Here is a 25,135-nt window from a genome sequence, read left to right as displayed (position 1 = left end):
TTACATTGATTATAATCCCCTCCATACATCATTAGTTAACAGTGTTTCTCTCTATCCTCTTTAGCTTTTTTTTTTTTGGGGGGGGGGCGCGGGGGAAACTTTGCCTTTTTGGAATTTACAGTCTCGGCTTTTAGGGAAGGTTTTTACATTTATCTGTGGATATCCAGGGCTCACGTATGCGATTTGCATATACTTTTGACAAATAATAAATGAGGTTTATTTCTCATATTTATAAGTCACTAACAGACAATATACATTCCCAAAAACTTTTATGATAAAAATGATGAGACAAAAGTACTCACGGTCAATATCAGCACATTTCAATTCATTGTAGACGTCATGCTTGGTTAGACTCATCCCCAACTTAGCTAAAGTACACATCATTCCATGTAAATCAATACAGTCAGTTTTATCCCTGGTAAATAAGTTGTAGGCATTTTTGAAGGCTGGGAATATGGAATTAAATTAGCAATTAGAACAGTCATTTGAGAAAAATACATGTGCTAATAGAACTAGGGCAGATGATACAGATGATACATGTTGAGAGAAAAATGAGAACTTAATAGACATTTCTTATAAAGGACAGTGTTATTCCATGAGACCTCAATTGGGTAAGAAACTAATGGGTAGAAACCCAAATGTAACAGACAGAATGACCTCCTAAGGATGTTTGCACCTTAATCCCTGGAACCTGTGTATGTGCTGTTTCATGGCAGAAGAGATTTCTCAGATTGCATAAATAAGGAATTGGTAGAATACCAATTGTTTCAATAAATAGAAGCTCTCACTCCTCCTGTGTGCCAGGAAGCTCTCACTCCTCTATGCTACCTGGCCAACGGAATGGAAGACATCCATATATGTACCTATTCCAAAGAAAGGTAAACAACAGAATGCAAAAAGTTATCAAATAATATCATTAATATCATACACAGAATCTTGCTGAAGATAATTCAAGAATGATTATAGTAGTATACACACAGAGAACTGTCAGAAATTCGAGCCCGATTCAGAAGAGGATGTAGTTAACAAGAGAGATCATTACTGATGTCAAATGAATCTTGGCTGAAAGCAGAGACTACTAGAACATTTACTTGTATTATACTGACTACACAAGGCATTCAACTGTGTGAATCATAACAAATTATGGATAGCATTGTGAAGAATGGGAATTCCAGAACTCTTAATTGTGTTCATGCTGAACCTGTACATAGTCCAAGAGATAGTAATTAGAATAGAACAAGGGGCTATTGCATGCTTTAAAAATCAGAAAAGGTGTGTTCCAGGGCTGTATCTTTTTACCATACGTATTCAATCTGTATGCTGAGCAAATAATCCTTAAAGCTGGATATATGAAGAACACATCATTAGGATTAGAAGACTCATTAACAACCTGTGATATGCAGATTATGCAACCCAGCATGCTGATAAACCTTCAGAATGAATTACACCCTCAACATAAAAAGAATAAAAATCCTCACAACTAGACCAATAAACATCATAATAAATGGAGAAAACTCTACTTGCTGACAGATTTCATGTTACTTGGATCCCCAGTCAATGCCCTTAGAGGCAGCAACCAAGACATTTGCACTGGGCAAATCTACAAAAGACCTCTTTAAAGTGTCAAAAAGTAAAGATGTCTCACTTTGAGGACTAAGGTGCTCCTGAATCAAGTCATGGTATTTTCAATTACCTCATATGCATGTGAAAACTTTACAATGAGTAAGGAAGATTGATGAAGAGTTTATGTATTTGAATTATGGTGTTGGCAGAGAATTTTGAATATATCATGGACTTCCAGAAGAAGGAACAAATCTGTGTTGGAAGAGGTATAACCAGAATGCTCTTTAGACATGATACGGTGAGATTTCATCTCATGTACTTTGAACATATTACTAGAATGGGTCAGTGTCTGAAAAACGATATCATGCTTGGTACAGTAGAGGGCCAACAGAACAGAGGAGATGAATAACACAGTGGTTGCAATGAGGGCTCAAATAAAACATCAATTGTGAATGTGTTGCAAGACCAGACAGTATTTCATCTCTTGTACCAGTACCTAACAACAACATAATTAAGATTGGGAAGTCATGTTGTTGTTGTTTGGGAAGTGAGGTCTACTCAGAAAATCCTGGATTATCTAAGTGAATTAAATGAGGCCTTAAAACACAGAGAACTTTTTCCAGTTGGAATCAAGAGAGATGTAGCAGAAGGGGTAATCAGAGGGATTTGAAACATGAGAAGGATTCTACCTACTTTTGCTTGTTTGAAGATGGAGGAGTAAAGTGAGGTGAACCTTTACCAGGCTGAGAGAGGCTCCTGGTTTACAACTAGCAAAGAATGGGGAACTCAAGGAAATGAATTTTGCCAACAACATGAGAAAAGATTTCCCTCAGAGCTTCCAGAAAAGAGCCCAGACCAGCTGACACAGGGATTTCAGCCTTGTAAGACCTAGCAAAAGGAGCCCTGGTAGTACAGTGGTTAAGTGCTTAGCTCCTAACAAAAAGATCAGTGGTTTGAACCCACCAATTGCTCTCCAGTAGAAAGATGTGGCAGTCTGCTAGGTAAAGATTATAGTTTTGGAAACCCTATGTGACAGTTCTACTTTATCCTATGATGAAGATCAAAGAGCACAGCCTTCGGTATGGATTGCATCTCAATGTCAAGAAAACAAAAATCCTCACCACTGGACCAATAAACAACATTCTTATCAATGGAGAAAAGATTGAAGTTGTCAAGGACTTCATTCTTCTTGGATCAACCATCAACACTCAGGGAAGCAGCAGTCAAGAAATCAAACAACATATTGTATTAGGCAAATCTGCTGCACAAGACCTTTTTAAAGTGTTGAAGAGCAAAGATGTCAGCTTGAGGACTAAGGTGAGCCTGACCCAAGCCATGGTATTTTCAATAGCCTCATATGGATGCGAAAGCTGGACAGTGAATAAGGAAGATCGTAGAAGAATTGATGCTGTTGAGTTGTGGTGTTGGAGGAGAATACTGAAAGTGCCATGGACTGCCAAAAGAACCAATAGATCTGTTTTGGAAGAGGTGCAGCCAGAGTGCTCCTTGGAGGCCAGGATGGCTAAGCTTTGTCTCTCATACTTTGGACATATTGTCAGGAGGGAACAGTCGCTGGAGAAGGATGTCATGCTGGGTAAGGTGGAGGGTCAGAGAAAAAGAGGAAGACCCCTAATGAGATGGATCAGCCAGGTGGCATCATTGATGGCATCAAGTGTGGCAGCAGTAGTGAGGTTGGCCCAGGATCGGACATTGTTTCGTTCTGCTGTGCATGGGGTCACTATGAGTTGGTTCCGACTCGATGGCACCTGACAACAACAACAATGTGGCAGTTCTACTTTATCCTATAGGGTCACTGTGAGCCAGAAACAACTCAGTGGTAATGAGTGGAAGATCCAGAGAAGAGGAATCAACTGAGCCCACTGGGATTTCTGACCTACAGACTGAGAGGTAATAATTCTGTGTTGTGTTAGGCACATAGTTTGTAGTAATTTCTTATGGCAGTTACAGAAAATGAATACATCAATCAGATCCAAATTATATGTGTGTGCATGTTTTACGCAGACTCAAAATTTTTCCAAAAAATACTTAAGACACTAACCAGAGCCAAATGAAATATATGTATGGTGTGACTCTGCAGATAATGAACTGGATCACAAGGTCAGTTTGAACTGTGAGGTTGGTGGTTCAAACCCAACAGTTGCTCCCTGGAAATCGTAGATAGGGTCGCTATGAGTTGGGACTGACTTGATGGCATTTAACAACAACAATATTTTCTAAAATTAGGGAAGGAAGAAATAAACTCATAATAAAGTATATCCCAAATTATGGCAGCAGAATAAAACATTTCATATTACATTCAAATATCAGCATTTTTTCTGAGTGATTAATTGTATGGAGATAATAATTCCTGCCCTAAAATTGTGTGAAAAGTTAACAGGTAGTTAACAGGTTTCCTTGATAAAAGAAACTATAAAATGCTTGATAGAAACCTAGGGCATTTTATAGTGCTAGAAAGTGCTCAAAACCCATTAATTTTGGGGATGAATCTCAATACCTTCCATTTGTGAAGCATTCAACTTCTTTTCTTTGTACTGCATTTGGCTTTGGAGAAGTCCTGGTGAATCTTTATCCCTGATAAAGACAAGAAAAGATTTAATACATATATAAGTAACTGGCAAATAGTTGTTTCTAGCTGAATGGAATGGCTGTAAGTATCACACTGTATCTAGAAACATACTACCTGAGACACCTGTCACTTGTCAATAGTGACAAGATGAACAGTAAGGAAATGTTGACTACTGAAGTCAACTCTAGATTTGTCTATCACTTTTACTCTCTTTTTAAAAACACACGTCATCTGATTTCCATCATTTTACAAAAGAAGCTCAGGGGGATTAAATAATTTGTACTAGATCACAGAGAAAGTGAGTGGAAGATGTGGGCTTTAATTTTAATTTTTCAGACTCCAAAGCTCAAGTCTGTAAGTCATATATATAATATTCATATTGTTAGAAATACAAGTTGCTTCATTTCTAAATAGCATAAACAATGTGTGGTAAATATCCTTATGGAGAAAAGTTTGTGTCCATGACTATCATTATGCTGGTGTTGTTAGGTACTGGCCCATAATGACCTTATTTACAGCAGAATGAAACACTGCCCAATCCTGGGCCAACCTTACTATTGTTGTCACACTTGAGCCCATTGATGCTGCCACTTTCCCAATCCATCTCGCTGGGGTCTTCCTCTTTTTCTCTGACCCTCCACCCTACCAAGCATGATATTCTTCTCCAGTGACCGGTCCCTCCTGACAGTATGTCCGAAATATGAGAGATGAAGTTTGACCATTCTGACCTCCAAGGAGCACTCTGGCTGCACTTCTTCCAACACAGATCTGTTGGTTCTATGGGCAGCCCATGGCACTTTCAATATTCTCCTCCAACACCATAACTCAAATGCATCAATTCTTCTATGGTCTTCCTTATATGATTATTATTAGATTCTTAAATATATATTGCCGAATATAGCCTAAGAGAGCCGAGGGTAAGGGAGACAGGACAGAGAAGAGGGAGGGAAGGAGGAGCCAGGAAAGAAAGGTGAAGGAGAGTGGAAGAGAGATAAAGGAAGAAGGAACTGTTGGAAAGTTTGCAATTGTGGTTGACCTTTCTTCATTCCCTTAAGAAAATAAAATCAGGAGAAGTAGAAAATGTGATACTTTGGGAGTGCCTTATATTGATCTGAAGTAGTTGATTATTTGTTGTTGTTGTTGTGTGGATTCCAGCTCATGGTGATCTTTGTGTGCAGAGTAGAACTGCATCTTAGGCCTTTCCCGGCTGTGACCTTCTGACTAGGGATTGTGAGGCCTGTTTTCTGAGGCGCCTCTAGGTATGTTCCAATGGCCCAGCCTTTCAGTTAGTAGTAGAGTACCTAACCATCTGCGCTATATACATATGAATGATGTAAAAATGTATTTGCTTATAGAATAGATAGTAATTTTAAAAAAAGCTTACACAAAGAATAACAGTTTTATACTTTGTTTTATGTAAAATATTTTCAATTTTGACACTAGTAGAACTGAAAACTTTAAGGAATATGTGATTTTTTAGTTTTTGTGGCTTTATAAGTAAGCAGCAGTATGAAATACTGAGCACAGTAGTTCACCACTCATCTGTCAGTTGGTTGTACTGTGGTGGCTTGAGTGTTGCTGTCATGCTGGAAGCTATGCCACAGATATTTCAAACACCAGCAGGGTCGACCATGGTGGACAGGTTTAAGATGAACTTCCAGACTAAGAAAGGAGAGGAAGAAGGAGAGGTGGACTACTTCTGAATGTACAGTCACCAAAAACCTTATGAATAGCAGAACACTGCCAGATAGCTTCAGAATATTGAATACTGAAACATTGTGAATAGCATGAAAATACTATCAGATACAGTGCCAGATGATGAGCCCCTCAAGTTGGAAGGTACTCAAAATACAACTGGTGACAAGCTGCCTCCTCAAAGGAGAGTTGACCTTGATGATGGAATGGGATAAAGCTTTCAGGACCTTCATTTGCTAATGGGGCATAACTCAATTGAGGAGAAACAGCTGCAAACAATCATTAATACTTAGAACATAAAATGTATGAAGTATGAATTTAGGAAAATTGGAAGTTGTCTAAAATGAAATGGAATGCACAAACATTAGTAAGATGAAATGTACTGGTATTATAAGTTTTGAATCTGAATATCATATGGTTTACTATGCCAGTAATGACAAATTGAAGAAGGAATGGTGTGGCATTCATCATCAAAAACAATATTTCAAGATTTATCTTAAAGTATAATGCTATCTGTGATAGGATAATTTCCATATGCCTACAAGGAAGACCAGTTAATACCATTATTATTTAAACTTACGTACAAAGCATAAAGTCAGTGATGATGAAATTGAAGAATTCTATCAACTTCTTTAGTCTAAATTGATTAATCATGCAATCAATGTACATTGACCATTACATGTACTTAGAATTGTAATGTTATACAGAAAGGAAAGATCTGTAGTTGGAAAATATGGCCTTGGTGACAGAAGTAATTGGAGATTGCATGGTAGAATCTGGCAAGACTAATGACTTATTCATTGCAAATGCCTTTTAAAAAATGTTTAAAATAACATAAAATATATACCTATGGACTTCATAAGATGGGTTACACAGAAACCAAATTGACTACATCTGTGAGAAGAGACAGTGAAAAAGCTCCACATCATCAGCTAAAACAAGGATAGGGGAAGACAGTGGAACAGACCATCAATTGCTCCTATGCAAGTTTAGGCTGACAATGAAGAAAATGAAAACAAGTTCACAAGAGTCAAAATATGACCCTGAATGTATCACACCTGAACTTAGAGGCCATCGCAAGAGCAGAATTGATACATTAGACACTAATGACTAAAGACCAGAAGAGTTGTATGATGGCATCAAGAACATCATTAGAGAAAGAGAGCTAAAGGTCATTAAGAAGATAAGAAAGGAGGGAAAGCCTAAAATGGATGTCAGAAGAGACTCTGAAACTTGCTCTCCAGCATAGAGATCTAAAGCAAATGGAAGAAATGAGGAGGTAAAAGAGCTAAAGAGAACATTTCAAAGGGCAGCTCAAGAAGGCAAGGTAAAGTATAATGAAATGTGCAAGACCTGGAGTTTGAAAACCAAAAGGGAAGAATACATTCAGCATTTCTCAAGTTGAAAGAGCTGAAGAAGAAAAATTCAAAACTTGGCTTTCAATACTTAAGGATTCTATGGGCAAAATAAATATTGAATGATGTGGAAAACATCAAAAGAAGATGGAAGAAATGTACAGTCATTGAACCAAAAAGAAATGGTTGATGTTCAACCATTTCAAGAGCTAGCATATGGTCAAGAGTCAGTGGTTCTGAAGGAAGAAGTACAAAGTGTACTAAAGGCACTGGCAAAGAACAAGGATCTGGGAATACAAATGGAAATCTTTCAACAAACTGATGTAGCACTGGAGGCACACACTCATCTATGCCAAGAAATCTGAAAGACAACTATCTGACCTGGCCAACTGATTGGAAGAGATCCATGTTTGTGCCATTTCAAAGAGAGGTGACCCAATGGAAAATGCAGAAATTATTGGACAATATCATTAATATCACAAGCATGTAAAATTTTGCTAAAGCTAATTTAAAAATGGATACAACAGTACACAGACAAGGAACTGCCAGAGGCTCAAGTTGGATTCAGACAAGGATGTGAAACAAGGGATATCTTTGCTGATGTCAGATGGATCTTGATTGAAAGCAGAGAATACCAGGAAGATGTTTACCTGTGCTTTACTGACTATGCAAAGGCTTTTGACTGAGTGGAACATGACAAACTATGGACAACACTGCAGAGAATGAGGATTCTAGGACACTTAATTGTGCTCATGAGGAACCTGTACATAGACCAAGAGACAGTTGCTTGAACAGAACAAGGGGGCATTGAATGGTTTAGAATCAGGAAAGGTGTGCACTAGGGTTGTATTCTTTTACCATACTTATTCCATCTGTAATCTATATGCTGAGCACACAATTCGAGAACCACAGTCTTCTGTGTGGGTTACATTTTAATGTAAAGAAAACTAAAATCCTTACCACTGGACCATCAATAACATGATAAATGGAGAAAAGATTAAAGTTGTCAAAGACTTCATTTTGCTTGGACCCACCAACAACACTCATGGAAACAGCAGTCTAGAAATCAAACGATGTATTGCATTGGGTAAATCTGCTGCACAAGACCTCTTTAAAGTGTCCAAAAACAAAGGTGTTAGTTTGAGGACTAAAGTGTGCCTGGCCCAAGCCATGCTATTTTCAATAACCTGGAGCTCTGGTAGTGTTGTGGTTATGAATTGGGCTGCAAATGCAAGGTCAGCAGTTCGAAACTACCAGCTGCTCTGCGGGAGAAAGATGAGGCTTTCTGCTCCTGTAAAGAGTTACAGCCTCAGAAACCCTGTTCAGGGTCGCTATGGGTCGGAACTGACTCGACGGCACTTAACAACAACAACAATATGTATGTGAAAGTTGGACAATGCATAAGGAAGACTGTAGAAAAATTGATGAATTTGAGTTATGGTGTTGGAGAAGAATATTAAAAGTACCATGGACTGCCAGAAGAACAAATAAATCTGTATCACAAGTACAGCCGGAATGTTCCTTACAAGCTAGGATGGTAACACTTCATCTTTCATACTTCGGACATATTATCAAAATTGACCAGTCTCTTGTGAGGGACATCATGCTTGGTAAAGTGGTGGGTAAATGTAAAAGAGGAAGACCCCCAACGAGATGGATTGGCACAGTGATTGCAGCAATGGGCTCAGGTATAACAATGATTGGGAGCTTGGCATAGGACTGGGCGGTGTGTTCTGTTGAGCATAAGGTCACTAGAGTTGAGACTGATCTGACAGCAGTTGTGGTGGTTGTATGCCATCAAGTTGGTGCTGACTCACAGTAACCCTTCACAGGGTTTCCAAGACTCTAAACCTTTCTGGGAGTAGAAAGCCTCATCTTTCTTCCGTGGAACTGTTGGTAGATTCAAACTGCTGATCTTACAGTTTGCAGTCCAAACTATAACCCAGAGCTCCTTGAAATTTTCTAGTAGCAAGAGTAAAGTGGTGGCTGTGTGCTGTGGAGTCGGTTCAAACTCATAGCAACCCTGTACAGAGTTTCCGAGGCTGTAAATCTTTATGGGAGCAGAACACCTCATCTTTCTTCCCCGGAACGGCTGGTAGTTTTGAACTGCTGACCTTGCAGTTTGCAGCCCGATTCATAACCACTACGCTACCAGAGCTCCTAAGAGTAAAGTAGAAGGCCTTTATTAGCTACATTAAAAGTATATTCTTGACAGATGTTCAAACCTTATCCCAGATTGAATAATTGGAAAAAGTCTTTTATTCTGCTTTATTTCAAAGGAACAAGAACCTGAGACTTGTAATGAATTTAGCCTAGTCTCTCATCTAATGTTGATATTTAGTCATTGCTTGATTATTGTCAGTGAAAAGAAATTCACTACTTCAAAAGACAGCTGCAAAATGTTCATGTTTACATATCAACAGTCATGACTTTAAGTGGAATAAACTGTAATGTTTGGAACTAAAAAAAAAGAAGAAGAGGACAGCTTGTAATGCAGGGAAAGAGAACAATGGACCCAAGGATTTAGCGTATAGGAGGGTATCTTACCCTCTTCCTTCTAAAGAAGTTTGTAATGTATTCCCTTCAGCAGGATACTCTGAAAGTGCTAAAGGAAATCCTGTAGATAATTGTGGGAGAAGAGAGCCTCTTCTTCTGATCTGATAAAGTGTAGAATGGGGTCTTACTCTCAGGCATTAGTGGCTGTTTTTTGGAATCCGTTGTTAGCAGACTGAGTATAAGTGATGGTTCATGTCACCAGCAAACCTGGCTTCCTAATTTTAGAATTGGTCAAGTTACATGATTTCATCTTCCTGGCCATATTTAAGCTACACACCCTTTCATATATACTCTGACCTGTTTAGTGGTTTGGGTCTTCTTTATGATCTAATTGTCTTCTCCTGTAAACAGATACTCAAAATATGTTTTTATTACTGACAACTTCCTGAGCCACCTAGGGCATTCTGTGCCCTCACTGGGGAGAATAGGAAGGAGGACACTTTGTTTCTTCAATAAAAAGTCTTATGGTGTGGTGCTATCAGCTGACTGCTAACCACAAGGTCAGTGGTTCAAATCCACCAGTCACTCCTTAGAAACCCTATATGGGGTTGCCATGACTTGACTGCATTTAAGAACAACAACATCTTTTTATAAAAATCTTCATCTTCAATTTATATTTAATTTATAACTAAGATTATCAGAGAATAGATATTGGAAGAGCATACACTTACTTGTCATCCTAATAATTCATTACCTTAATAAATATATTCATTACTTTAATACATTCACTTCCTACCTCTTGCCATGGGACAGTGGTACTTTTGTTAGAGGATTCAGCTTAAGTTTTGATCTTATCTCAGAAGCTGTCATGTGGCCAGTGACTCTGTCTGTAATTCAGATGAAACAAGGATTAAACAGGATTAAATAAACTTAACTCAGATTCATTTATCTACGTTCTTTTGCACCTTGACCAGCACAAGGCTCTCTGGAGTTTCAAGTCCAAGGCCTCCAAGAATGGTGGATAAATGTGTGCAAATTTAAGTTACAGATATGCACAGTTGGTTGACCATGTGGAAGAAACCTTTATTGTTCTCAAATCTCTAAGCAAAAGTTGTTGCCATTGCTCCCCTTCAAATAGTAAAGTAACCCTGTGATTCTACATAAAAATACTGAATATAGTATAGCACTAAAAAAATATTTATCTATTTGTTTATATGGTAGGGTTTCCTTTGAGAGGCCCATCTCTGTCTTGTCGGTTCTTATAAACCCACTTCTCTGTTTTAAAAGTATGGGAGTGGCATGCACTGATATTTCACTGCTCCAGGCCCTCCTGAATGGAAACGTGGATCACTCTGGCCTCCCTATTCATCCCTTTCCACTTCTATATAGAATTTGAAAATAGGGCTTATGAACCACTTAACTGTTAGTGATACCCAGAGACTCCTGATATGGTGCTGTAGGATAAGCACTGGACTGCTAACCACAAGGTTGATGGCTTGGAAACTCTATACAGCGTTACTATGAGTCAGAACCGACTTGATGGTACTTAATAACAACATGAACCAGTAAGCAAGCCCTGATGTCATGGTCCTTAAAACGCTGGGTTGCTAACCAAAAGTTTTGGTGATTGGAACCCACCAGCCACTCTGTGGGAGAAAGGTCTGGCAGTTTGCTTATGTAAAGATTTACAGTCTTGGAAACCCTACATTGTTGTTAAGTGCCATTGAGTTGGTTCCGACCCATAGCAATCCTGTATAGGGTTTCCAAGGAGCAGCTGGTGAGCTTGAGCCGCTGACTCTACAGTTCAAATGACTTTGTGATCTGGTGCATTAACCCACAGCACATAGTAGGAAACCCTATAGGGCAGTTCTATTCTGTCTTTATGATTTGGAATCTATCTGATGGAAGTGGGTTTTGGTATTTTGGTGTTGGATGGATCATAGATGTGGTGCTGTAAGATCAGCACTGGGCTGCAAACCACAAGGTCAATGGGTCAAACCTACCAGTTTTTCTTCAGAAACCCTATACAGGGTCACTATGGTGCTCTGGTAGCATAGTGGTTATGAATTGGGCTGCTAACTTCAGGGTCAGCAGTTAAAAACTACCAGCTGTTCCATGGGAGAAAGATGAAGCTTTCTGCTCCCATAAAGATTTACAGCCTCGGAAAACTTGTACAGGGTCACTATGAGTTGGAACCAACTCCACGGCACATAACAACAAGAATGAGTTGAAACCAATTGATGGACCAACTCCACTTAACAACAACAACATAGGTGTGTTGGTAGGGCTTCTTCCTTGAACATAAGCCTGCCATTTATAGATTTTGAATATGCCAGCCCCTACCTTCCCATGAAGGAGATCTGGTAGCATAGTGGTTACAAGTCAGGCTGCTAACCTCAAGCTTAGCAGTTCGAAACTACCAGCCATTTTGAGGGAGAAAGATGAGGCTTTCTGCTCCCATAAAGATTTGCAGCCTCAGAAACCCTATGCAGGGTCACTATGAATCAGAACCAACTCCATGGCACACCATCACCCTACCACCATACCATGAGCCAGTCAAGTCCTCCAGTGAAGCTGCCTAACCTGTAGCATTTGGGTTCATCAGTCCCTGCAACCATGTGAGTCAGCAGAGGTCTTCAGTCAGTTACCTGACCCAGAGATTTGAGACCTGCCCATCCCTACAATTGCATGAGTCATTTCCTTGAAGTAAATTTCCCTCTATTCATATTGGTCTTGCTCCTCTAGAGAAACTAGACTAAAACATCTTGTCTCTTCAATTATCCTTACAAAATGGAGGGGATATTAAGTGGTTTGCTGATAAAACAACTAGGTTGCTGACCAGGAATACTGGATAATCAGATACTATTAAACTGTGACTAAGAAAGTCTCTGAATGTATGTTTGGTTATAATTCAATCAATTTTTCTACATCGTCACCTCAATGCCTGGAAAGCAGTTGGTTCTAAACAGCTTACTGACATGTACTCAAAATCCTGAACCTACCACAGAGCTTGGGACTCTGGAGAGAGCCTCAATAATTTGGGCACTTGAACGGTGCTATCAAATCTTCCTCTTGGTTCAAAACAATCCTTTTCCTAAAAAATATATCTTCAATCTCTCATAGAAATGATAAATGAAAAAAAAAAAAGGAACTCAGCAGAGAATCCCACAAAATCCTGATATCCACCTACTGTAAGCTGTGGTACAGACTACTTGTGGGCTTCAATCAGATCAAGAATCCAATAAAGGGTTTGTTTCATCATACAACTGTGACCTCATTCACTACTCAGGTCCAGGCACAGGGAGAGAACTGACCTACAGACTCCTAGCCTTAGAGCAACTGGGCTTACAGCACCGTGAGGTTATGTGTAGGAGGTAAATAACAGAATCAGAGGATTTTTGACACTGTTGGTCCTTTAAAAAGGGGAGGGTTTTTTTCCTAAGTTAATATATTTTCATATTAAACATTAGTGAGTGTAAAACTGATGTTCTCCCATGTAAACTATCACTCAATTCACAAAAACTAAAAAAAAAAAAAAAAAAAATCCTTATTCCCCCCCCAAAATAAAACAAAACAAGATCTGCTGTCATTGTCTTTGCACCAGTGAAGAAAATGTGAGTGTTTATTAGTATATTTATCTAAGGTTTTATCATTTCATTTATTTATTCTGTACCTTTCTCTATAAAAGATTTTGAGCTACTAAAAAAACCCCCAAACCCCAAAACACAAAAAATCAGTGAGTTGAACATTGTTCAGGTAGAACATTTTATGTAGCTGCCTTGATTGAATGGTGATTACGAATCATTTCATTAATTGTTTAAGTCTAGGAAGACAGGTTAAAAAAACCATCATAGTTTGTTGTTATTAAGTGCAGTAGTAATTTCATTCTATTGTGCATAGGGTCACTATGAGTTGGTACCAACTCGATGGCATTTAACAAAAACAACAAGTGTAGTAGAGTTGGTTCTGACTCATAGTGACCCTGTATAGAGTTTTTGAGGCTGTATATCTTTGAGGGAGCAGAAAGCCTCATCTTTTTCCCACAGCGCAGCTGGTGGGCTTGCACTGTTGACCTTGTGGTTCACTGTCCAGCACTTATCTTATATAGCCACCACACTCCCTCATAAGCTTGTAGACTTTAGTAAATTGATTACAAAAGAGCAGTTAAAGAGTTATGAATGCTTTAATCATACCATAATTTTCAAGACTGGACATGTCTCATGGTATTGTAAATGCTCAAGTGCAGCAGTTGAGAGTGTCTTTATGGTCTGTATCATGACTCAGCACAAATACTACTGTGAGACCCCAAGGCTTATTGTGATTAGTTGTCTAGTTAATTCTGACTCTGTGTTCAGAGAGCATCCCATAGAGTTTTCTTTTGGAACTAGATTGTCAGGTCTGTTGGAACTGTCAATACCTGTGGCAGAATCCGAAGGCTTAGCTAGGTGTACGGTCGGCCCCTGACATTGCTTCAGGTTTTCCTTAGTGAAAGCCATTCTAGAGGTTGCTGATTCTGGCTCTGGAGTTCATTCTGAGCATCATTTGACTTCACTATCATCTTCTCCAATTTGCTACATTCTTGGAGCTCTGGTAGCGTTGTTGTTGTTGTTGTTAAGTGCTGTTGAGTCGATTCCGACCCATAGCGACTCTGTATAGGGTTTCCGAGGAGCGACTGGTGAGCTTGAACCACTGACCTTGTAGTTCAAACGGCTTTGCAGTCTGGTGCATTAACCCACAGTGTGCATCAGGACTCTTCTGGTAGCGTAGTGGTTATGAATCAGGCTGCTAATCTCACGGTCAGCAGTTCGAAACTACCAGCTGTTCCGTGGGAGAAAGATGAAGCTTTTGTGCTCCCCTAAAGATTTACAGCCTCAGAAACTCTTTAAAGTCTGTACAGGGTCGCTATGAATCAGAACCGAGTCCACGACACATAGCAATAACAACATTCTGTTCTGGGGAGTCCCGGTAAGTCGCTGTGGGCTAATGTATCAGACTGCAAAGTCATTTGAACTGCAAGGTCGGTGGTTCAGGTTCACCAGCTGCTCCTTGGAAACCCTATACAGGGTCGCTATGGGTTGGAATTGACCCAACGGCACTTAACAAAAACAACATTCTATTCTGGCAAGGGACACAAAGGCAAAGAAAGGGGAAATTTTATTTACAAATTAATTCAACAAAAATTTACTAAGAACCTACCAAACTATGTTGTTTTTAAGTGCTGTGGAGTTGGTTTCAATAGTGAGACCCTTTATAGGGTTTCGAAGGAGCAGCTGGTGGCTTTGAACCACTGACCTTGGGGTTAGCAGTCCAGTGTTTATCCTACAGCACCACAAAAGGACTCCAACTATGCTATAGGAGCTACCAGGATTTAAAGTGGGGATAAGGACAGTTCCCCCATAAAGGCATAAAGGCATCGATTCTTTTCCTCATGTGTGAAAGATGGACAGTGAGGAAGGAAGATTGGAGAATTATGGTGATGTCAAAGAATACTGAGTGTACCATGGACTCCCAGAAGCATAAACCAGTGTTGGAGAGGCAAGGATGGTGAGACTTGGTCTCACGTACTTTGGACTTTTTATCAGGAAGGACTAGTTCCTGGAGAAGGACACATAGCAATGATTCTGAGGCTGGTACAGAACTGGGCAGGGTTTCATGCTGTTGTCTTAGGAATCAGAGCTGACTTGACAGCTCCCAACAATAACAATAACAATAACATAAGGAAGGAGTCTCGGGGTGTCACTAACAGTTAAGTGCTCAGCTACTAACTGACAGGTTGGTGGTTGAAGCCTACTCAGAAGCTTCTCAGAAGAAAGGCTTGGGTATGTGCTTCCAAAAGGTCACAGCCATAAACACTTTATGGATCATGGTTCTACTCTACAACACATTAGGTCAGCATGAGTTGGAATTGACTCAGTGACAACTGTTGTTTTTTTTTTTTAAACATACATGAAGAATTAAAATATTATGGGTTGTTGTTTTTCAATGCCGTCGAGTCAGTTCCAGCTCATAGCGACCCTGTACTAGGTTTCCGAGGAGTGGCTGGTGACTTTGAACCCCCAATCTGGTGGTTGAAACCAACACTGTAGTACAGTGTTTATCTTATAGCACCACACCAGGACTTCATTATGGGGTAGTAGCCATGTATTATAATTTAGCTTTACCAAATTATCCAGTCATCCAGAACTAAATGGGATGTAGAACTGATTTCTAGAATCAGTTGATTTTATTTGCGGGCATATCTTGAGAGGGGCTGATTTGTGTGATATTCCTGAGAGGGGCTGATGGTCCTAGGAGTTCCATAGTTTGGTCCACTGGAGAGAAGGGAAATGCTTTGGGTTAGAACTTTGGATGCCTATGTCTGGAGCTTGTCTATAATTTATTTATTTATTTCACACTTAAAGGCAGAGATTCTGAGCCCTTGCTTCTTTCAGCAGATACTTTGCTGGGTTCATCCCAGAATTTTTGAAAATTGAGGTATAATTCAGACACCATACAATTTGAGCTTTAAAGTACACAATCCAGTCAATTCGATGAGGTCTGGGATGTACAGCCATCATCACAATTTCATTCTAGAACATTTTGATCACTCCAGAAGAAACCTAGTACCTACCAGTTGCTGTCTAGTTCTTTCTCTCTTGGCTTTTGGTAACCACTTATCGACAGTCTGTCTCTATGTATTTGTCTGTTCTGGACACATCATAAAAATGGTATCATACAATATGTAACCATTTGTGTCTGGTTTTTTAAAAATTTTTTCTTCACTCAGCATGTTTTTAAGGTTTATCCGTGTTGTAGCATGTGTCAGTACTTCATTTTTTATGACTGGATGGATATACTTCCTTTTATTTATTCATACACCAGTTGATGGACATTTATGTCACTGCCATTTTTTGGCTATTATACGTAATATTGCTGCAAATATTCATGTACAAGTTTCTGTGTCAGCACAGAATTATTTTCTCTTTGACATATACCTAGGAGAGGAATAGCATGCTCACAAGATGAGGCTTTCAGCTCTTGTAAAGATTTATAGTCTCAGAAACTGTATATAGGAATTGGAATAAAATGAATGGCAGTTGGGTATGGTAACTTCATGTTTAATTTTTTGAGGAGCTGCTAAACATTATCCAAGATGACTATGCCCTTTTCTATCCCAATAACACTGCATGAAAGAGTCCTGGTGTGGTGCTATAGGATAAGCACTGGACTGCTCAAGGTCAGAGACTCAAACCTACCAGCCGCTCCTCTGAAACCCTTTATAGAGGTGCTACTGTTTGAGGGTTCAGATTCCTCTGTATCCTTGGAAACACTTGTTACTGTCTGCTTATTTAATTATAGCCAGCCTAGTGGGTGTGAAGTGCTGGTGTGTTTTTTATTTCCTTTTCTAATTGATGTTGAACATCTTTTCATATGTTTATGGGACATCTCTTCTTTGGAGAAATGCCAATTCAGATCCTTTACCTATTTAAAAGTGGGGTTATTTGCAATTTTACTGTTGAATCAAGAATTCTTAGGAGCACAGTGGCTCCATACAATAAGCACTGGAGTACAAACCACAAGGTCCATGGTTCAAGCCTGCCAGATGCTCCACTTTTTGCTCCTGCAAAGATTTAAACAAGCCTCGGAAACCCTATACAGGGGTCACTATGAGTCTGAACCGACTGCATGGCACTTAACAACAGCAAAATAAATATTTTAACAACAACAAAAATTTACAAAGTTCTTTATAAATTCGGCATATTAGACCTTAGTGGGTGTAAGATTTATGAATATTTTCTTCCAGTTTGTCGGCTGCCTTTTCATTTTCTTGATTGTGCCTTTTGAACTACAAAAGTCAGTCCTAGAATTTGAGGGCTCATATTCTAAAGAGAGCTTTTGTTGTTGAGTGCTGTTGAGTCGGTTCTAACTCATTGCGATCATGTATAAGGTTCCTGAGGGGTGTCTAGTAGATTTGAACTGCTGACTTGTGGTTAGCAGCCCAGTGTTTATCCTATAGCTCCCCACCAGGACTCTCTAAAGAGTTGTTGCTAAGTGCCATTGAGTCAGTTCTGACTCATAGCTACCCTGTGTGTGGTTTCCAAGGAGCACCTGGTGAGTTTGAACTGCTGATCTTCAGTCCAATGCTTATCCTACAGCACCAAATTATTTAAAAGTACACCTGTTCCTCATTAATGGACTAGCTTGTTATGTAACAGTTCTCATTTTTGACAATAGTAAAAAATCTACTATCAGACTGTTTTGCTCATTACCGATGTACATCTGATGGTAAAGAACACTCAGGTGGGAGCAAGAGTACTGCTGCCTTTGATGGTTACAGTTACGGGTCAGCTGACTGGGCCATGGCTCTTCTCAGTGGTTTGGCAGTTATATAGTAATATAATTTGGTAGTTGTGTAATGATGAAATGTGGCAGTTTTATAAGGATATGGTCATCCTCCAATTTTCACATAATATCCATTTTTGTATAATGACCTGGTCTTTGGAACCTAACCGTGTCATGAAGTGAGGAGTAGATTTTTAAACATACTCAGGCTTACAGAAATACACAATTTTTTTTGTCACACTTGTTGAGAAATGCAGATGTAGAAGAGCAAAGCTAAATTATTTTAAAAATCAAGTGCAGACTGAGGTTATGTGAGCGTGCATGTGTGTATGTGTGTGTGTTGGGGGACGGGGGCGAAGACAACTTTTTCCTTGCTCATATCGACAATTTCATACCTTCCATTCATTTTCAACCTTACATCCAATCTTTTCTATGTAAGGGATGAAAAGTATTGAAGCTATCTATTAAATTATATAGGCAACAAATAAATTTTAGGTCATTAGAAATAATTATAAATACGTGAGATTTTAATATTAGTAAGAAAATACATTATCATGTTAATGTCATAGCAAGAACTAACCATAGAAAATAATTTAGTTCAATTTCCTATTTACAGATAAAGAAACCAAGATTCATCAGGGTTAAATAAATTATTAATCAGTTATTGGCAGAACAGGAACCAGGACTCAACACAAAGAAATATTGTGCACTGTGCTGTAGGATAAGCACTGGATTGCTAACTGCAAAGTCATAGTTTTAATCTACCAGTCGTTCCTTGGAAATGTGATACAGGGTCGCTATGAGTTGGAACCGACTTGATAGCACTTAACAATGGCACTTAACAACAAGAAGGAAAAAAATTGATAAAAATTATATGATAGAACAAAGGATTTTTTTTTTTTAATTCTATTTTCAGCCTTTTGTTTTCTGAGTATCCAATTTTTCTGCAATGAAGTCATTATTTTTGTAGTCAATAAATTATATATAAGTACATAGCATTAGGTGGTCAATTTTATATTTCATGACAACTTTTCACTCACCTTTAACCTTATTTAGGCCCTCCATTATTGAATCCACTTCAATCTTCCCGTTTCCTACATTACAAATTTGATTCAGGTAAAGAGGCACTTGCATAAAAACTCAGCAAATTGGTAACAGTGTGAAATTGAAAAAAAATAACACTAGATATTTAAAAATTTAACATTAATTTAGGAATTAAATAGTAAAAGTATACTACTTACTGTTATAAGTAAGTTGTTGCTGTTGTTGTTGTTAGGTGTCATCGACTTGGTACCGACTCACAGTGACCCGATGCACAACAGAACGAAACACTGCCCAGTCCTGGGCCAACCTCACAATTGTTGCCACGCTTGAGCCTATTGATGCTGCCACTTTGCCAATCCATCTCATTGGGGGTCTTCCTCTTTTTCTCTGACTCTCCATCTTACTAAACATGATATCCTTCTCCAGTGACTAGTCGCTAATGACAATATGTCCGAAGTATGAGAGACGAAGTTTGGCCATCCTGGCCTCCAAGGAGCACTCTGGCTTCACTTCTTCCAACACAGATCTGTTGGTTCTTTTGGCAGCCCATGCAATTTCAATATTCTCCTCCAATACCATAACTCAAATGCATTAATTCTTCTATGGTCTTCCTTATTCACTGTCCAGCTTTTGTGTGTATATGAGGTTATTGAAAATATCATGGCTTGGGTCAGGCACACCTTAGTCCTCAAGCTGACATCTTTGCTTTTCAACACTTTAAAAAGGTCTTGTGCAGCAAATTTGACTAATGCAATATGTTGTCTGATTTCTTGACTGCTGCTTCTATGAGTGTTGATAGTTGATCCAAGAAGAATGAAGTTCTTGACAACGTCAATCTTTTGTCCACTGATAAGAATGTTGTTTATTGGTCCAGTGGTGAGGATTTTTGTTTTCTTTACATTGAGATGCAATCCATACCAAAAGCTGTGCTCTTTGATCTTTATCAGTAAATACTTATAGTCCTTTTCACTTTCAGCAAGCAAGGTTGTATCATCTGCATATCGCAGGTTGTTAATGAGTCTTCCCCAATCCTGATGCCACATTATAAGTAAGTAGTTTATAATTAATACTTACTACTTATTCTGCAAAATCAATGATTTGTTCATTTCAAATACCTTCTTTAGACAGCATAAGAGATGACCTCGCCAGATGGAATACATAGAAATCAAATTGACTACATCAGTGGAAAGAGATGATGGAAAAGCTCCATATCATCAGTCAAAACAAGGCCAGGGGCAGACTGTGGAAAAGGCCATCAACTTCTCATATGCAAATTCAAACTGAAGCTGAAGAAAATGAAAAAAATTCCATGATAGCCAAAATATGACCGCGAGAGCCAAAATATTAATATATCCCACCTGAATTTAGAGATCATCTGAAGAACAGATTTGATACATTAAACACTAAAGACTGAAGACTAGAAGAGTTGTGGGATGACATCAAGAACATCATACATGAAGAAAGCATAACATCAATAAGAAGACAAGAAAGAAGGAAAAGGTCAAAATGGATGTCAGAAGAGACACTGAAATTTGCTCTCCAGCGTAGAGATGCTAAAGCAAATGGCAGAAATGAGGAGGTCCAAGAGCTGAACAGAAAATTTCAAAGATCAGCTCGAGAAGATAAAGCCAAATATTATAACAAAATGTGCAAATATCTAGAATCAGAAAACCAAAAAGGAAGAACACGCTTAGCATTTCTCAAGCTGGGTGAATTGAAAAGATTCAAGCCTCGACTTTCATTGTTGAAGATTCTCTGGGCAAATTACTGAATGATGCAGAAAGCATCAAGAGAAGATGGAAGGGATACACGGAGTCACTGTACCAAAAGGAAATGGTTAATGTCCAACAGTTTCAAGAGGTAGCATATGATCAAGAGCCAATGATACTGAAGGAGGAAGTCCAAGGTATATTGAAGGAATTGGCAAAGAACAAGGCACCAGGAACTGATGGAATAAAAATTGAAATCTTTTAAGAAAGTGAGGTGGCACAGGAGGCACTCACTCATCTCTGCCAAGTAATTTCGAAGACAACTATCTGGCTGACTGATTGGAAGATACTAGTATTTGTACCCATTCCAAAGAGAGGTGACCCAACAGAATGTGGAAATCATCGGACAATCTCTTTGATATCCCATGCAAGTAAAGTTGGTAATACAGAAATAAGGAGCTCTGGTAGTGTAGTGGCTACAAATCAGGCTGTGAACTGCAAGGTTAGCAGTTCAAAACTAGCAGTTGTTCTGCGGGAGAAAGATGAGGCTTTCCGCTCCTGTAAAGATTTATGGCCTTGGAAACCCTGTACAGGGTTGCTATGAGTTGGAACCAACTCCACGGCACAAAACAACAACAACAACAATACAGAAATAGCTGCAAGCATACATTGACAGAGAACTTCCAGAAGTTCAAGCTGGATTTAGAAGAGGCTGTGTAACGAGGGATATCATTGCTGATATCCGATGGATCTTGGCTGAAAGCAGAGAATATCAGAAAGATGTTTGTTTACCTGTGCTTTATTGACTTTGCAAAGGCTTTCGATTGTGTGGCTCATGACAAGCTATGGACAACACTGCGAAGTAAGAGTATTCCGGAACACTTAATTGTGCTCATGAAGAATCTGTACCTGGCCAAGAGGCAGTTGTTTGAACAGAACATGGGTACACTGAATGGTTTAAATTTAAGAAGGGTGTGCGACAGGGTTGTATTCTTTCTCTATACTTATTCAACCTGTATGCTGAGCAAATAATCCGAGAAGCTGGGTTTTATGAAGAAAAATGTGGGCATCAGGATTGGAGGAAGACTCTTTAACAACCTGTAATATGCAAACCTTGCTTGCTGAAAGTGAAGAGGACTTAAAACATTTACTGATATTTTTTACTCATACTTAGGACCTATTGTCAGGAGGGTCAAGTTGCTGGAGAAGGATATCATGTTTGATAAGGTGGAGGATCAGAGAAAAAGAGGAAGTCCCTAAATGAGATGGATTGGCCAAGTGGCAACATCGATGGACTCAAGCATGGCAACAGTAGTGAGGTTGGCCTAGGATTGAGCAGTGTTTCGTTCTGCTGTGTATAGGGTCACTATGAGTTGGTACCAACTCGATGGCACCTAACAACAACAACTTAGTTTGTAATCCCTTAGGGACTCAAATTGTGTTCTTTTGAAATGTTCTTTGAGTTTTGGGAACAAAGCGAAACAAAACAAGATCAGACAGTAGGATGTATGGGGTAAGGCTTCCAAATGCACTTCTCCTTGGATAATCCTTGCTGCCCTCGTAGAAAGAGCAGGTGCCTGGTTGTTAATGGAAAAACCCTCAGTGTGACCATATTGACCTTTTTCTCACCAATGCAGTTTTCAATTTTCTTAAAACTTCTTCCTAATGAAGTCCTGAGATTGACCTATGTCTTATCATGTCCTTTCAGAAATCCCAAAAAACAGTCACCATTACCTCCTGAGCTGACCTCTCTGCCTTAAATTTAACTGGCCCAGCAGATTCCCTCAGAAGCCATTATCTTGATCGAATCCTTTTCTGAAGGCACCCTAATGGGATTAAGACAAGTGTACTATTGACAGCCCTTGTCTGCAGCCATCCACTGTCTGCAGAGCTATGTTTAAACATGTTTGGCTTGGAATAAATCTATGCATATATGAACTAGAGCTTTAGTACCAACACTTTTTGACTCACCCTCAAAACCCATTGATGTTGAGTTGATTAGGACTCTTAGTGACCCTATAATAGGGTGGGCTAGAACTGCTCCATAGGGTTTCCAAAGGGGCAATTTTTTTTTTAAACTTTTTATTGTGAATTGAATGAAGGTTTACAGAGCAGATAATCAGTTTTACATTCAACAAATCATAAACTTTCTTTCATCTCAATGTTTGCAATCCTTTACAGGTAACATCACTTATCCCACACCTCCTCTCTGTGGTTCTTATTTCCATCCCACCCTCCTTCTCAACCCTTCAGTAAATGTTGCCTTTTTGATCTTGAATGGCTGACCATACCTTTCTATTACTGCTGTTCCCCCTATGTACTAATTTATGTATTTGACTGAAAATTGGGCCACAAGGGTGAGTTCTGTTCCAGACCTGAAGGGTGGCCGAGGACCATAGTCTCAGGTTGTCCAAAGACTGTGATCTTTACAGAAGCAGACTCTGATAGAGTGGCTGGGTTCTAATCCCTGAAACTTAACCACTTTGCCATTGGACAGCCACTGCTTTGGTTTGCAGAGATGTACTGGGAAGCTTCAAAAGTCTGTAGAAAAATTCCACTGTCTTCCAATTCTATTTTCCAGAAACTTTTTTACCAGAGATAAACAATTTGAAGTCCCCCAAATATCTTTAAATAAAACCACAAAGTAAAAAAATTCCAATTACATTTCTTACAAGATTTAAAAGATGACTTATTCATTGAACAACAAAGACACACTCCTTGAAAGACAACAGAACTAATTAATTGAAAAACTTACTATTAAATGTCAGTTGAGGCATCAGCTCCTTCATTTCTTCTTCTGTGAGCTCAATTCCCTTGCTTGCCAGAAAATTGTCTAAGTCTTGGGCATCAATTACCTCTCCTTAGGAAATGTGAGGAATGAATTACAGAAATATTAGATCTATTTGTGATTACTAAAAAATGAAAGCTCTATCTATGCTTATGTATATGGATCCTTGGTGGCAACTTGGGTTAGGCACTGGGCTGCTAACCAAAAGGCTGCTAATCCTCAATCACTCCACAGGAGAGAGATGAGGCTGTCTGCTTCTGTAAAGATTATAGTCCCAGAAACACTATAATGGATCGCTATGAGCTGGAATTGACTCGATACCAGTGGTTGGTGGAACAGAGAGCAGTTGGTGGTAGGATGCATATATAGAAGCAGCTTGGGTGCCTCAGAAGTGTGTGATCAGCTGCTAGCCTAAAGGTTGCTAGTTTGAGCCTATCCAGCAGCAGCTCCATGGAAGAAAAGTTCTGGAAAACTGCATCCTGCTTCCATTAAGATTATTATTGTAGTTGTTAAGTGCTGTTGAGTTGGTTCCAACTCATAGCAACAATGTATAGGTTTTCCAAGGAGCATCTGGTAGGTTTGAAGTGCTGATCTTGTGTTTCACAGTCCAGTGCTGACCTTACATCACCATACCAGGTGACCTCCATTAACATTACAGCTAAACAGGGTAGGGAATAGACACAGGATAGTTTGGGTGCTAGGGAGGGGGGTAATACACAAGAAAAAGGAGGAGAATGGAAGAACAAAGCAGATAGGAGAATAATTAGGCAGGTTTGCATGGACTAAGTGGGACAGAGGTAAATAATGTTGTATGTACAATCTTGGAACAAGAGGGATCTGGGATACAGGGATTGAGACATGGTTGGAATGGGCAAAATGGGGGAAATAATGTTTGAATCTTAGTTTCCCTGGCATACCATTATAAAATAGACACTTGAGGGACAGAGAAAGGAATAGCCAGAAATATCACCATACAAAGCTTGTAAGCCCATCTTCTGCCTATAACTGATTGGACTACCTAAAATGGGGCTACAATGTGCCCAGTGAAGGAGGCTTCCTGCAGAGCCTCTGCATTACATAACACCATAGGTGGAATCCTGAACCGCATCCAGAATCTTCTGAGGTGGGAAATTGCGATTTGAAAGGACAAGCAGACCAGCCTGGAGTGGCTAGAAGAACAGAAGATACTTCTTGAAAGAATGACCGATAGGAAAAATACAAAACAATATAGGCTGATTATTACAAGAACAAGCAGGTTGCTCACCCAGGAGACATCAAGGCAAGTGGTCAGGCACCTCAGGGTAAACCCCCTTCCAAGTACTCAATGGGAATGTATTCAGTGGGACTACACGCTCTGATTGGTGACCACATTTATCACCGATAAGGGGAAGTGAGGGAAAAACAGCAATGAAGTTACAAGCTAAGCCCTACAATGTTCAATAGACTCCTGTGAACCTGGGAGAAGACCTGGTTGGCCAGCAGTGTGGCAAGACCTGGGGACTCTTGGGTCCAGAGTCAGTGACATAGCCACAGAGGACTAGAGCAGAGAGTGAAGTGTCCAGCTGATAAGAAGAGA

General features: G+C 39.3%; 1 protein-coding gene across 1 annotated transcript in view; it reads right to left on the bottom strand.

Moving 5' to 3' along the window:
- Positions 1-19,660, bottom strand: part of EFCAB3 (EF-hand calcium binding domain 3) — a 35,714-nt gene extending 16,054 nt beyond the window's left edge. The window contains exons 1-6 of the mRNA XM_006833723.1: positions 19,639-19,660; positions 19,055-19,112; positions 14,942-14,988; positions 10,493-10,583; positions 4,079-4,155; positions 303-446 (exon numbers count right to left, since the gene is read on the bottom strand). Coding sequence (XP_006833786.1) covers positions 303-446; positions 4,079-4,155; positions 10,493-10,583; positions 14,942-14,988; positions 19,055-19,112; positions 19,639-19,654 — 433 coding nt within the window. The 5' untranslated portion in view covers positions 19,655-19,660. The remainder of the gene's footprint in view (positions 1-302; positions 447-4,078; positions 4,156-10,492; positions 10,584-14,941; positions 14,989-19,054; positions 19,113-19,638) is intronic.
- Between the last annotated feature and the right edge of the window lie 5,475 nt (positions 19,661-25,135).

Source organism: Chrysochloris asiatica, unplaced genomic scaffold, assembly GCF_000296735.1.
Source record: "Chrysochloris asiatica unplaced genomic scaffold, ChrAsi1.0 scaffold00007, whole genome shotgun sequence".
Classification (NCBI taxonomy): domain Eukaryota; kingdom Metazoa; phylum Chordata; class Mammalia; order Afrosoricida; family Chrysochloridae; genus Chrysochloris; species Chrysochloris asiatica.
This window is presented reverse-complemented; position numbering and strand designations above follow the sequence as displayed.